At 36.3% G+C, this 15,828-nt stretch overlaps 1 protein-coding gene across 1 annotated transcript in view; it reads right to left on the minus strand.

The window, feature by feature from the left end:
• LOC128497656 (collagen alpha-1(XV) chain-like) overlaps positions 1-15,828 on the minus strand; it is a 71,221-nt gene that overhangs the window by 43,189 nt on the left and 12,204 nt on the right. Inside the window, exons 3-7 of the mRNA XM_053467820.1 lie at positions 10,847-10,921; positions 8,581-8,670; positions 3,332-3,461; positions 2,467-2,588; positions 1,734-1,868 (exon numbers count right to left, since the gene is read on the minus strand). Of these exons, the coding sequence (XP_053323795.1) occupies positions 1,734-1,868; positions 2,467-2,588; positions 3,332-3,461; positions 8,581-8,670; positions 10,847-10,921 (552 nt within the window). The remainder of the gene's footprint in view (positions 1-1,733; positions 1,869-2,466; positions 2,589-3,331; positions 3,462-8,580; positions 8,671-10,846; positions 10,922-15,828) is intronic.

The raw sequence follows: 15,828 nt of genomic DNA on the forward strand, positions 1-15,828 counted from the left end.
CCCTCCTGCCCCGTTCACAACCCCCAAACCTGTTAAGCCATTAGTATAAAAAATACTACCCTATAGGGTACTATATGTAAGGGATAGATATGGCCCTTACATATAGATAAAGGGGTATTTCCGTAATCAGGAGATGCAGCTAAACAATTGTGGCCGGGTTTCTCTGTCGTAACAAATACCCTGTGCAAAAAAACCTAAGCAACAGAGAAGTGTTGGTGAAAAAAAGCGAAGGAAATAATTTCTGCGGCCACCTTTGACAGTGATTGGTGGCCAAATAGCTGCATGAAGAGTGCCCAAATACCCCTGGGTTGTCTGCTTTACAGAAATTTATACTTTTGTGGGTATTTTTAGTTTATTTTTTTAAAATTAGAGTAGCAATCCCATCATACCTAATGTAAACATTCTACAGTTTTTAAAGAATGTTGTATACCTTATAGTATGTTTCCTATAAGTGCTGGGAAAGTATGGAAATTCTATATAAATTAGGTATTTCTGAAATCAGGACACCTGAATTGATAAACTTGGGGGGGATTTTCCATCACTTTACCTATTTTTGTGAGGATTTAGAGGGGAATATATATATATATATATCTAACTATGGTATCAAAAGAAAGCCCTCTCTCTCCTTGAAAAAACAATATATAGTTTACATGGGTACACAATTCACAGGAAAGGGGAATATTCGCTAAACCGACATAGCGCAAAAATGGCTGTCCCAATACTTTTGTACGCATAGTGTACACATACACAGCTTATTATAATTTGTAAATGGATATGTTCCTTTAGTGCACTTAACTGTAAAACATGGGATTTGTGAAAGCAACAGATCATCTTTAATTCAGCATTAAACAATTAAAACAATTGAAAAGCTTACTTTAAAAGTTTCCAACTTGCATCAAGCACAACTTGTGAGATACAAAACACCGATGTGCTTTGAAATAAGCTCTCCATGATAGATAAGAAGGACTTTAATGGATTTCAAAATCTTCACACTTAAAAATTGCTTTTCTATCTCGGGGAATTATTCTGAAGTACCGTTTCATTCAATAGGCACACACCATACCATATACAGATAATGCACTAACTTGTTTCTCTTGGATAAGTATATTGCAAGTCGAAGTATTGTGTAAACTCAAGTGTTTGCATCTTAAGAGACGTTATTTTAGATTTTCTTTTTTAAAAATCAAACCTAAGTGACAAAAGGTTGACTATACAGCCAATAATGTTACTTACACTGTAAGTGGCTCATTGTCTACAGTATGAGAGCTATTGATAAATAATGTTTGAATGCTCCACATTGTGCATAGTTCAGTTACTTGGGGAGAATGGGGAGTATGAAATGCAGACTATTCACGAAACACAGAAACCATTGCTATGTCTATATATAAATATAATATCTAATGTATAAGTATTCTTCTTGACCAAGTACAGCTTAAAGGTAGAGGAAACTGTTCTGAACTCCTTTGGTAGCACAGATTTGAAGCTTTTGGGCCAATACTAGAGTTCTAGTTGTGTGTTATATTAATGTTTAGATTAATTAGCACTTTAGGCCACATTATTGCACTGAATGGATCATTTCTGTGCTCCTTGTAACCTCTCTTGGGCATGGCAATTGTACCGTACACTCTACACTCTAAATTTATGTAGAAATTTGAGATTAAAATGAGGTTTCATTTATATTCATATTGTGGCGTTGTCTGAGTATTTGTGTTTTATTAATTAAATTTTCTTACAGGTTCACCCTTCTTCCCATCTGTGCCAGGGGGTCCGGGAGGACCTGGCTGCCCCTCATTTTCTTCAGCTCCTGGTTTTCCGGGTGGACCAATTGGTCCTTGTTCTCCTCGCTCCCCCTTCTGACCCTTTTCTCCCTGGAATTCAAAACAATCAGAAATATTGAACCACAACCAAATGTTTATGATGAAAATGCAGAAAAAATGTGAACATATTTGCACACAAACATATTCTTAAATATAAAACTATGGATGCAAAAAAAAAATTCAGAGCTCTTTGTTTTGTTTTCATTTGTTTTGTTGGGGGTTTCTCCTCATTTTAAAACATTCGTATGAACGAACAAAATTGCCAATTCTCATTAAAATTTAAATGTGTATGAATCCAAATGCACAAATCTAACTAAAATAAATACCACATGCATTTCTAGCAATTTGAAACAAAGAGAAGATTCTTCTGTTAATTAACCAACAACTGTCACAAAACCTCTACTGTAAACAGCCTTTGAAAATATTTATTGACAGTTTATATTATTTATTCATAAATGTTATAAGATATATATAGATAAGTAATATTACGTACATGTATTTCTTAATATTTAGAAATATTCTTTCTAACAAAATGTGCATGTCTGGCTGCTCTCAAACATCTGAAGTCTATTGTAAGTGGCTCTTACGTTAAGCAAGTTTGGCCACCCTTGATATATAATTTGATTTATATATACCATACTATATTTACCTGGTATTGTGTCCCATCTGTAAAATGTCCAGGTGCAGAGGTGCTGTCAGGGTTTGCTCTCATATGCTCTAATTTTGCTGTTATAGCACCTTCTTCACCCACCTCTCCCTTGTTAGAAGATGCTGCATTAACAAAGACACTTTTTAAAAGAAGCTGTATCAAAAATAATCATCTTTGGATTCATTTTGTTTCATTTGACAGTCTAAATTTTGAGAATGTAGTAGAAAACGTACTCTTGAGCAAAGTTTTATAAGTGGTCTTATCACCATATCAACCAAGGAAACAGTCTGTTTAGGGAGATCAAAGAATCTCCCTTGGCAAGCTTACAAAGCTGTGAAATCGACCAAGGTCTGTGCTTTTGCAGCACAAACCTCAGTCTCAACTCCCACATGATGTATTAGAAAAAGATCACTGAATATGATGTCATATATCTTGAAGTGGTTGGACATGTAAGCCAGGTTTATGGTCTCCTCCTCTGACCACATGCACGTAGCACTGACTATGATCTTCATATGCTAGTCTGCACTCTCTATTCATAAAAAATAGAATAAAATTATTTCCTGAACCGATTAAACTAGATAAAAACAAAGCAGAAACTGTAATAAGCCTTTTTTGTTGCTATGAGGATTATTAACTCAACAGTCCCTCTCTTCCAATAAATTGAAGGGCTTAAATAATTTCACGTTAAAGGCAGGACAACAAACAGAACCAGAAATGTTATTTGTAACACTATAAATCATAATATTCTGTGAAATAGCACATTTAAATTTCCCTATTTTTTTGTTCGGTTTCAATATTAAACAGAATTTCACCTCCAGATTTATACATAGTAGCATAACGCATATGAATTATAAACTATAAATACCTTTATTTTTGTCACTGCTACTTGGAGAGATTGTCTGCTCAGTGACCCCGAAATTCCCAGAATAGTCAATCTCTTCAATGAAACTTGAAACTGTAGGTGGCGCTTTAACTGGTCCAGTTATGGCTTTTGGCTGAAAGAATGAACAGATATTTATAATATAACTACAAGAATTGCACATACGGTATCACACCATACTGACAGAGACACAGGTTACATGATTTTCTCTTTGACATAACAGTAATTTCACAGTACCGTGGCTACCTTATTACATACAGTCATTCTAAAAAAAAAAAAAAGCCAATGGTAGGACGGAATATGGGAAATATATCTTAGACTTTATTTCTTTCAGTTTTTATGTCTATGTTGCTTTGCAGATATCACTACCAATGTGGTCACATATGCTGTATCTGCATATTTTCTCTTAACTTGGAGTAAACCAAGCCCTGTGCCGCAGACTGAATGAGAAGCAGCCATCTTAATACATTATGTTGATTAAGTGTTTCTCTCCATGAACATGGTAGCAACAATTTGCACAGCACTTTACATGGAACATGGGACAGACTATCAAAATGACAGTTACAACCAATATGTAAGAAAAAGTTCCACCCACTACCACATGACATTGCTTGGAAGTATGGAACATCCAGCACCCAACAAAACATTATGCAAAAGACACATATATATGCGGATACTTTAATAAACTATTAGTCTGGGATTGTGTTGCCACCTGCTAAATGTTTATTAACCCTCTTGCATTATAGTTTTATGCTCTTCACACATCAGGTGCTTTAATTGATCTCTCTTGGAAAAGTTGAAAGAGATGCTGTGGGTTGCCAATTGCTATATCTCCATTTTTAAGTGACATTGATTTTTGGTTCTAATTGTAATTTAACACATGAAAGGAAAACTTACTGTGAAAGTTGAAAAAATATCATTAGTTAGATAAAAAGTGTTCACATTTATCAGACAAAGCATTACTGTTATCAGACAAAGCAAAACTGTTTTGCCACAAATTGGCTGCTAGAAGCTCCCATATATATAAATATATATATATATATATATATATATATATATATATATTACCATCCATGCAAATGTCACAAGAATAAAACAAAATGTATCTGTTTTTCACAGATAGTCGGTACTAAAGAATATTCATGGGGCCTTTTTTTTGTATTTTATGTCAATTATACGTGACCTCTGCTGTCATGTACTGGTAAAAGGGGTGAAAGCTACATACAGCATCTTAGAAAATGGAACCTCAAATTTCTTAATTTGCAGCGAAAAGGCTGACAATGATTAAAAGGTTGTAAAAAAAACGTTATAGGGGTTTATTATAATGGCGGATTCTGGACAATGATGTTAATGCCACTGCATTTCCATGAGATATACATTGAAACTGAAGATCATTAATCTTTGAAAGATTGATCCAAGCCTGAACTGTTACACGTATCTCTGGTCATGTACTCCTAATATTCCGATTTACTTATCTTTTGCTTATCTGCCTGAGGAAATTGACCTACTTGCTGCATTCTCAGAAATGGGTTTATCAAAACACATGTTTGTAAAGACAAATTGTCCTGGAAAACCGCCAAAAGAAAAGTTTTACAGCCGCCAAATAAAGCAAAGCGCAAATGAGATATGTTTATTTTTAATGCAAAATGCAGATGTTTCAAATCAAAAATCATCAAAGCTTGGACAGCAATACGGACAGTCTTCCTTATTGCATATTGGATATTGGCAGATAATTCATCTAAACGGTAGGGAATACATTTAAAACATGCATGTTCAATTTTGTCAATCAGCTGTATCACCATAGGCTGGCTACACAACCAAAAGGGCATTGCATGCATGTACTCTGTGACGTTGTATATTTTATATAACTGTCATTGTCTACTTTTACCATATGTAGAATCCAACCACCTGGAAGGTAGGGAATTATACTTTCGATGATTTTTCTTTTGCTGGCTGTCCACCATGAAGCCATTGTTACCAACCATGTAACCAAGGCCATGTACCAATGCAGCAGGTGCAGACCCAATTGGGTGACACTCAGAGCCAGCCTTTGGGGTGTGTGACCTGTACGATTGGTCTGGCCTGCCCATCGCTGTTGGAGTAGGGCTGGTTGGGGATATCATGGATCTTCCTTTTAACTGTCTCAAAATAAAGGGAGGTTCATACAGACCTACAGTAAATACTAGATATGTTATGATGACATCTGAAGCACGCACGGAGCAGTGACTGGCTGTGTGTGTGACTTTGTGTGTGAGACTGCGTATGTGTGTATGTATGTGACTCTGTATCTATGCGACACCATAGATAATAACACCATGAGATACTTGTATAATGTAATTCAGAATAAACCCTCATAACCCCATCTATCAATTTTAATTCTCAATTAACAGATGATCACTTTGTTTCATTACAATAAAACATTTTATTGTTTCATTACAATAAAACATTCCATTAAATATTTCCGATGAGCAAAAAATATAGACTTTAATGTGAGCTTGTTTATAAATCAATAAATAATCATAATAATAATGTAATACGTTTTCTTTTTGAGTTTGGGTGTAGTTAACATACAAGTTCCTGTAGTATACCAGTTATTATCATATTTACTGTATTGTGGCTGGTCTTGTAAAAAGCATACATACAAAATAGCACAAAAGGCCTCCACTAGAGGATAACACACATAAATAATATACTTAGTTCCTCACATACCATTTCTTTCAAAAAATATTCCACATTAATATTAAGAAGCAGACCTCAGTTCTGCCATCATTCTACTGCTGCACCAAAAACACAAGTTATGAAAATGTATTTCAAAAAATGTGTGATATCTCCGCTAATGTTAGTTTTCCTTTCCTAAATGGATGAATCAGATACATGCAAGGATAATGTGAGGGAGATAACTAGACCCTGGGGTGGGATACCGAGTAGAAGCTGGCCCTTGAAATGGGATATAGAGTTAGGTGATAGAATGTGCCCTTGGGGTGACCAAAAGTGAGAGGAGCTGCCCCTGTCTACAAGCCTTGAGAGACAGCCAGGAAGTGAGTATGAGTTTTAATGTAAACAGTAGATGCAGAACAAAATGGGTAGGTCTTCATAATAACTCTTAGCAGTCTATTGTTAGGAGGACCTTTAATCAAATGCCACACTACAATCTAGCTTGCTGGAGAATAAGAGTAATAACAGGTCTTGTTTCTGATGCCTAAAAATACAGAAAGCAGTAATTTCAAAGAAAATGCTAGCTATAGTTTTCCTTTCAAGAATCCAGATTTTACCACATCCTGGAAGTTAAGAATAAACTTGGAGCACCTGGTTAGCAAATCATATAGTAGAAACAAGAAAAAAGTGGTTTTTTTTTAAATTATATACAAATAATTTGGTATCTTTTTTGGTTTACGATATCCTCTACATTTCAATGGTTTGGTTAACATCAAGCTAAAACTACTGAGGTGGTTGAGGCTAATGAAACCTCAGAGGTGGGTGAGTCATCCTAGGCGAAGATGAGGTTGAGGTTGAGCGCTGGTGCTTGACTCAACTTCTTTGTGTGAAGAGTAAAAGCTATTTATGAATAACACATTTTTTAACATGGCATATTGTACTGTTTCAGGTATTTCTCATTATTATATAATCTGATTATATAACGATATAATCATATATTATATTATCTTTAATATACTGTATAGAAGTTTACAAGAGCAGGGCCTTCTATCCCTTTCAGTGTGTCTTAACAAGTTAAAAACAACAGGCGTACATGATATCGGAGTGCTACATTGTGTGTTGCTAAGTGGTACATAAGGCTGACAAATTAATTTGGCAGCTTTATTTGGATCATTATGATGATTTGTTTTCTGGTCTGATTTCATACTTTGTTCAGACTTTGTAATATGCAATACAAGAGCAAGTGAATAATAAACTCAACTGCATAACTTCATGCTGATTAGAAGATAGACATAAGGGCAGATGTGAATTACCGCACTAATATATCAACATACCTGGGGACCTTCCGGGATTGACCCAGAGATCTCCGAGTGAAGCACCGGTTCTGCGAGTCAACACCTGAATCCTCCGGATGGCTCCCCGCCCATTTGCCCTTTAAATTGAGGAACGCCCACTCACGTCAGCTGGACCGCCCACTGGCGGCACGGGACTGCCATGACGTCAGTGGGCAGTCCTGGCTGCGTCCCACAAGGGAAGGTTCCGGGTAGCCGGAGTATGCATATCAAACTGGTCGCTTAGAATATCTGGCTTATTTTTAAGAAAAAGTACAATTTGTACAAATAATAATTTGTCATAAATACAAATAATTATGTACATTAATACTAATAATATAAAATTTTAAAGCATATAGGGTCTAGATATCAATGCCCTTATTATATTAAACCACCAAAATCATGTTTTTTAGGAAACCAAGAGAAGAGTCATCTATTTAGGAGGAATAACATACATAAATAATACATGTGGCATGATGCTGTCATATAACAAAGGAGAGGGGTTGTTTTTTTTAATTGGGTCACAATAGATTCATATTATTATTTATTGTTTTATATAGCGACATAACATGTAGTATATAACATAACAATTTGACTTCCAGAAACAACAGGGGAGAAGGGCACTGCTCAAATGAGCTTACAATCTAGAAGGAGTTAGGGTATATTACACAATAGGTAAAAGTGTCATTGCTAGGGATGGACCGGCCACACTACTATTGTAGGAGTATTGCAGGAGAGGGACTAGGAAAGGTGAGTTATGAATCAATGAGTTATGGATGAATATGGGAAGGTGTTAATGTGCAATGTAGTAAGCGTCCTTAAAGAAGAGGACCTGCCAGTGTACACATTGTTGTGTGTAAATACCTGTAATATTTGTATTTATACTGAGTGTTGCAATGCTGTTTATTAAGCAAATAGCCTTCTTCAGCTTTGTGTTTGCAAATAATAATTATTTATTGTAGCTTTAAAAATAAATAATATCAGTTATTCGAATTATGTTTCACATTAGTTCTACAGCTGTACAATGAATAACAAATTGTTTCAGACCCGTTATAACTTCCTCTGCCCAGAGAAAGAGGAAAGTAATCCAGAGAACCGGGGGAGCAGCACTTTACCCAGACTCTGGGTCAAATTCAGAAAGTTCCCAGGTATGCATATCATACCTGGACAACTATAAGTTATCTTACAGAAGGAAAGGCTATGTCTATCCACAGCAGTCCATCTAACTAGGTTAAAATATACACTTACCGGTGACCGGGTTAGTGGAATAGTTTCTTCAGTCTCCGACAGTCCAACTTGTTCCCTTATATTTTCCTCACCACTGCCTTCCCCGGATGCCTAAGGAACACAACATGATTTAAAATGAAATGTTAACTCAATCAGGTAGAAGCGGAACCAGAGTTTTAGAGACCTAACAACAGTTCTTCCATGGACCAAGGCAACCTCAGTTGCTTCTCTCTTTTCATGTAATCCCAGACTTGATGATATTAAGATCAGGGCTCCATGAAGGCCATACTATCACACCCAGGAATCATTGTTCTTCTTATGCTGAAGATAGTTTTTAATGACTTTGGTCAGGCCGTTGTCTATGACTATATTTTGGGGCGTTGTCATGCTGCAGAATAAATTAGATGGGATCAATCAGATGCCTCCCTGATGGTATTGTATGATGGATAAGTACCTGTCTGTACTTCTCAGCATTAATCCCCAAATCCATTTGCAGAATTGTAGCCCCAAAATTGCAAGGAACCTCCACTATGCTTCACTGTTACCTGCAAGCACTCATTCTTGTACTGCTGTCCAGCCCTTTAGCAAACTAACTGCCTTGTGCTACAGCCAAATATTTAAAATTTTGACTCATCAGTCCAGAGCACCTGTCATTTTCCTGTACCCAAGTTTCTGTGTTTTCGTGAATAGTTGAGCCTCTTAGCCTTGTTTCCATGTTGGAGATATGGCTTTTCGGCCACAAGTCTTCCATGAAGACCACTTCTGACCAGACTTCTACGGACAGTAGATCGGTGTACCATGATTCCACTGTTTTCTTTCAATGCTTAGCTGACTACTGGGCATCTTCCGATTGTAAAGGGAAGCATGATGTGTCTGTCATCTGCCCCACTGTTCCTTTGGCTGACCACTGCGTCTATGTTTCACAACATTGCATGTTTCTTTGTGCTTCTTCAAATGAGCTTGGGCAGAACATCTGGAACCGCCCGTCTGTCTTAAAATTTCTGCCTGGGAGAGATTTTGCTGAGACAGTATAACTTACTTGTGTCTTGTTGTTGTACTCAGTCTTTCCGTGGTGTATAACTTTTGAGATCAACCTTCAGCAACCTCACCTTCATAGTGATGTTCGCTATTCCTCGCACAGTTTTATTTCTACACAGCTATTATTAACAATTAAGTTAATAATTATGTTTTAAGCTATATATTAAATTGATGATCATTAACACCTATTTGTTACAATTGTTTAATCACACACCTAACTAAATGCCTGGACTTTGAAGGTCCTGGACTAAAAGAACTAAGGAGGTCTTGAAGGCAAAGGGTAGTCACACAAAATATTGATTTTATTTAGAATTTTCGTTTGTACACTAACTTTAGCTATAGCACGCCTGCCTGAAACTTTTTCACAGTACCTTTGTACTACTATAAATGTAACAACTAAACATAGACATTCAAAAACAATACACAGGCAGGCATCATACCTATATAACCTATGCAACAGGTAACTGTTATCCTAAATAAACTACTACTGCAAACAAGAAGTGCAGCTGCTTCTGGGACAAAAGCTGCCCCTGTAGGCAAGTATAGGATAGAATACTGGAAATTATATGTGAGGCATATCTATGAACATTTTAGTAATGAATGAGCAGTAGGTTTTCACTATTGTATATGTATGATCCACATCAGGGGCGTACCTAGAGTATTTGGCACCTGGGGCAGATCCTGTATGTGGCACCCCCTCACACACACACTTTAAAACTGCATAGCTTCTATCGTTAGACAAACATTGACAGGGGTACAGGATAACTGTTATTATAAACTGAGGCAGACATTGATGGGGTACAACATAACACCTATCACTATATACCGAGGCAGACATTGAGGGTGGTACAGCATAACTGCTATTATATACTGAGGCAAACATTGATGAGCGACACTGACAGATTCCGCAGTGCTGTACAATTTGAAGATTTTACAGATAACGACAAGTACAATACAGTAATTGACATACAGATACAAGAGGAATGAAGGGCCCTGTTCCCGCAGGAACTTCTGCATAGCAGATATCTTGTGAAAGCTATTGCTCGTTCTAACATACAAGGTATAACCAAAGTATGATTATTTGGAGATGTTTTCTAAGCAATGATAAAGGATGAGCTGCATGAAAAGTACTTTATTAAAATTTCCCTTCTTAACCTTTCACAGCAAGCTTTGAACAGATTTTATTCATGGAGATTTTCTTTTTCTTACTCTATAGTGAAACATGGGAATGATTAAATATCATACTTACATATGGGTCATCATCTTCACATTGGTCTTCTGCAGCTCTGGGGTTAGGTTTCAGTGTCAGTTGTTGAATAGATCCCTGCAGGGGAAAAAGAACCAATTGTAATTATTTTGCCTTCTGATCTACAACTAACACAATAAGTCTTTAGAGTTAATATTTAGACCAATTAGATGAACAATAAATATGTTCTATAGTGTGTTCTAACTATGCACATGTTGTGGTATTTAATATAGAGAAACTGATTACATTTTAAATAGCACATTTGTTTAAAGCACCACATTAGATCTAACTCTAAAAGTGAAATATTGTACAATAACACTATTAACACTGTACTCTGTGTTGGGGAAGAATATATATAAAGCTGTCTTCATGGTACTTCTAGGTTGGTAATATAATAATGTAAGGATAAATCACATTAATATGTGCAAGACAACACTGTATATATGTATAAGATGCTTCCCCTGCTTACGTCTTTTTGTTATTTATCTTTGGAAAAACTATATACCTGAAAACGTAAAGTAAGCATAGAGACAATCTGTTTCCATGTAGATAATCTATACTATATGAAGATGCAGATAGTAATGCAGATGCAGATAGTAATGTCTAATGATGCAATGGATGCATGGTGTGTTTTTATACAGATACTAGCATATTAATTCAATATAAGAGATCTATTGCTTTGTGTTAATAGAAACAAGGAATCCTACTGGATATATTTTAATACTGTGTAAGTGTGATATGTTAGCTAATATCAGGCTCACCAAACACTTGTCTTACTAATCTTATTATCTTTGTTTACTGTCCCTTATTGTAAAAGTGCTCCAGAATCTGCTGGTTCTATATAAAGTCAATTTTAAAAAATCAATTTTCAAGCAAAATGTAATTAATTTTGTTTTTTTGCAGAGGTAGGTTTTCAATATTTTTAGACATCAATTCTAAGAGTCAGTCAAGATCATGCGACAAATCTAAAAAGGATATATTTAAACAGACATAATCAAAAGAAAACAGTTAAATGAATTAGGATATCAAGTGGCTGATATGACAATCTTTTTGTAATGAGGGCTTGGAAATATTTCTATAATCTATCTTCTAAAGAAGTTCTTAAGTATCAAATTGGCTCTGATTTCATCCTTTTCAATGAAGGCTTTGAAGTCATTTGTTCTTTAATTAATCCCAAAATGATCTGTTCTTATTTGTCAGAACATGTACAGAGTGCAAAGTTTACAAATTATTACTTAAGAGTATATTAATAAGACAACTGTTAAGGCAGATGACACGATAAGGGTAATTAGGTGATCAGAATTAAACTGTTTGTTTAAAAGTAATATGTACTGTAATGCAAAGCCAACTTTGCAATAGAAAAATACCTCCATCTGCTGTGTGTTTGCCTACAAGTTGGCGTGTTTAATTTTCCATTCAATGCCAATAACACTAAGCAAATGCTATGCTGTAGATCATTTGGCTCTTTTCAAAGATGTGGAACCAGAGAATAAAAGGAGAAAACAATGAATGCGGTTTGTGAGCCACTTTAACCATTGACACCATTCCAACAGCCATACACTACTGTCTGCATTTCAGGACTCGCTATGATTAAGAAGAATCAGGGCATTTATTTGATGTCTCATTTTTATTTTCTTTCTGAGTGTCCTGTTTTAAGCTGGACCACAAGCATTCTTTTTGTGCAAACTTGTGTATGAAGCCCAAAATCATTTCGGATGAATTTTATGTTTCGTTTTTGGTTACTTCGACAGCAAATTTAGTTTCCTGCAATTTCGGTACAAATTAAATTTGTACGGCTTCTTTTTTATTCTGAAACAGAATTTGTTCAACAAGAAAGTCTCTCTCTGTCTCTTTGTACCCCCTGTCCTCTCCGTCAGTCCTGTCTCTACCCATTCCCCCCAGTCTTCTCTGCCCTCCTTGCCCTGCCTGTTTACTTGCCCTCTCCCCATGTCTTGTATCTGCTCTCACCTACTCACCCACCTTCTCCAGCTGCTCTCTGGTCTCCTCTGATCTCTGCAGAGAAGATACTGCCAGAAGAGATGGGAAGAGGCGTGAAGGAGGAGTAGGTCAGTCCTTGGTCTTGTCTAAGATTCGGGAGTCATATGCCTATTCCATGCATGCTTATAGCCTCTACAACTTCTGCTTGGAGGCTGTTTTACTTATCCACCAACCTCTCAGTAAAGTAAATCTTCCTGACATTAAATAAAACTTTCTTACATTAAATAAAAGTATAAATCCTAGGGGTTCTGTGGACCTCAAGCCACAAGATACATGCAAATGTATGAACAAATATTCAAGGAATTTTGGAGGTACAAGTGTATTTTGCAGTGGTAATGATGGGCTGGTTAAGGATATCAGAGCACCTCCGCTACCTGCTTTTGCAGCAAAGACCCAAATGTCGATTCCAACCTTGCAATATATTTAAGCACAGTGCCACAATATGATATCAAATCCCAGTACTCTGCTTCAATACACTGCAAGTTGGCTAGACAGTAAGGAAGGTCAATGGGCCTATTATTATTGTGCTATTATTACAAAACAGCCCTTATCCCAATTATTCTAAATTATTCTTATCATCCTTTGTATGGCAAATGTGGGCCTATCCCAATCCTTCAATTGCCTCATGTCAGTCTGCATGCTGTTCCCATAAGAGATAGGTTCCTGTTGCTCTGCCACCCCACATGATCAACTGATATCCATAGCACCCAGTTGAATGAAGCACTGACAGGATCATCTGGAAATACGTCATAACAGAAACATGCATGACAGCTTCAAAGGCTGCTTGTCCATAGTGCTTGTAATCATATGCAGCCAAGTTCTAGGCATGATAATTACACACGTTTGAGGAGCAAGTCTAACAATGTGGTGGCATACCAATCTACCTTAGACCTACCTGAGATATCATATGACTCTCTCTTCCTGTAATCTTATTAAAAGGTTGTGGTCATAAGGGCATCTTCCTTCATATGTGGTGATTTGTCTACACCTTTCACATTTGTGTTCATCTTTCAATCCCTACTTCCTCTTTTCAAAACGTTTGCTGGGTATGAATATATCACTGTGTTCTACACTCCTAAAAAGCCACAATATGTATAGAAAGCAAAGCAAAGAATGTGTTTATAATTACAGTTGTAGGAAATCCGCTTCTATTAACTATAAGTAAATATTTCTAGAATTATTTTTGAAATTTAATAAAGAAAGAAGCATTGTTAACTATAAAAATAAAGCCACGTGGCTAATCCTCTTCAAGGCTTTAGATGTTTCTGAGGGAGTTTGCTTTACTTTGAAAAGCTGTCTGAAATGTAATCCTTTGGTGACCTTAAAGGGGAGCTCTCACCATACTTTTACATCCTTCAGTTATTGTACTATGGTTGTAAGGAATTTGTATGTTATATTGATCGCGAAAAGTCTTATAAATAGTAACTATCTTTATTTCTATGTTTTACACAGCTACCCATAATCCTCTGCTTTTTGTGAAGATAGTTCCCACAAACAACTTGAAAAACTCTTGGAGATCGGAACCAAGCAGATACTTTCAATACATATAATGGAATGAAGTTTGGCCCTCATGGTCTGGATTCTTTTTACTATTACAGTTGCAAAGCTTGGGTCTCAAGCCTCCCATACACAGCAAATTTACTGCATAACCTTAAAATAATCATGTGTTTTCTATTGACAGCTTTATTTGTCTCCGATAAGGAAATGCCAGGACAAGTGATTTAGTAGAAGAAGTGACTATAAATGCTGAAGTAAAATAGTACAGGGAAAACATTTCAATCTGCAAGAATTTCCAGCATAATTTCCCTTGAGCGTATCCAATCCGTCCCTTGAAACATGCAGAAATAGATATCATTACCCAGGTAATATAAATGTACCTCCTCAGGGCTGCAGTATTTGCATAGCTTGCTTGAACATCCACTGGAGGCTGCCATACCTCACCCTTTAACAATTTGCAGGCAAATATGTGCATACAGTTTGCTGCTTACCCACATTTTAATGGGGGAATGAGCCAAATGAGATTCTTTACTCATAAAAAGAAATGTCCTATTTTTGAAACACATTTCCCTTGAAAAAGACATAGCCTAATTAGATAACCTAATATTATTATATTCATGTAGCACAATGATGCTTTGCAGTATTAAGGCAGAGGAGAAGAATATTTTACAAACAATGGTAAAAAGTCATAAATGTGTTTTTCCACATTGGCATCAAGCGTTCATTTGTTAAACTTGGCATCTTGCCTTTTTTAAAGAAGTGTGATTGGCATCTGTTCAGTGCTACCCAGTCTCAGCAGGAGCGTGTTTTAATGATGCTGATAAGACCCTTAATAGGCAAGGGTGAATTCTTTGCATAAGAGAATGTCAGCACAAGGCACACCGCATGACCAAATAGTTAGGGGGCTAAAATAGATTTAGCAACACAATGATTTTGTATTATATGGTATTGTTCATATTATTGTTATACAAATATTAAATATCTCTCTATTAATATATTGCTGTATTGTACTTAATATACTAGTAAATAATATATATATATATATACGCACACAATGTATATATATATATGTATATAATATAGTGCATGGCCCATTTTTAAGTTGAAGCGGGAATTTGATGGAAGCCTTCGGTCTTCAAAGTGGAAAAGGTTAAATAAAATGAAATTTTTATTCAGCATCTGTGCAAAAGGACTAGTCCTTACCCTCAATGGTCAGTCAGCAAGCAGCAGGCACTGTTATTATGTAGGATTTTACCTTTCCAGAAATAGGGTCAAGAACAGGAGCTTGTGGTTTGCCTGAGAATCAGCGGTTTCAAAAATGACAGCCATAGGTCTCTTTAGCCAGAGGAAACAATACAAAATAAGATTTCAAAATATCAAGATGCCATTGATTTTACAGCTTCCTTTTGAGCTGCCCCATAATCTCCAAAGCCCACAAAAAGCAGGGCAGCTATGCGGCACAGTGCCCAAAAAACCAGAACACTTGGGAG

The sequence above is a fragment of the Spea bombifrons genome, chromosome 5 (assembly GCF_027358695.1).
Source record: "Spea bombifrons isolate aSpeBom1 chromosome 5, aSpeBom1.2.pri, whole genome shotgun sequence".
Taxonomy (NCBI): domain Eukaryota; kingdom Metazoa; phylum Chordata; class Amphibia; order Anura; family Pelobatidae; genus Spea; species Spea bombifrons.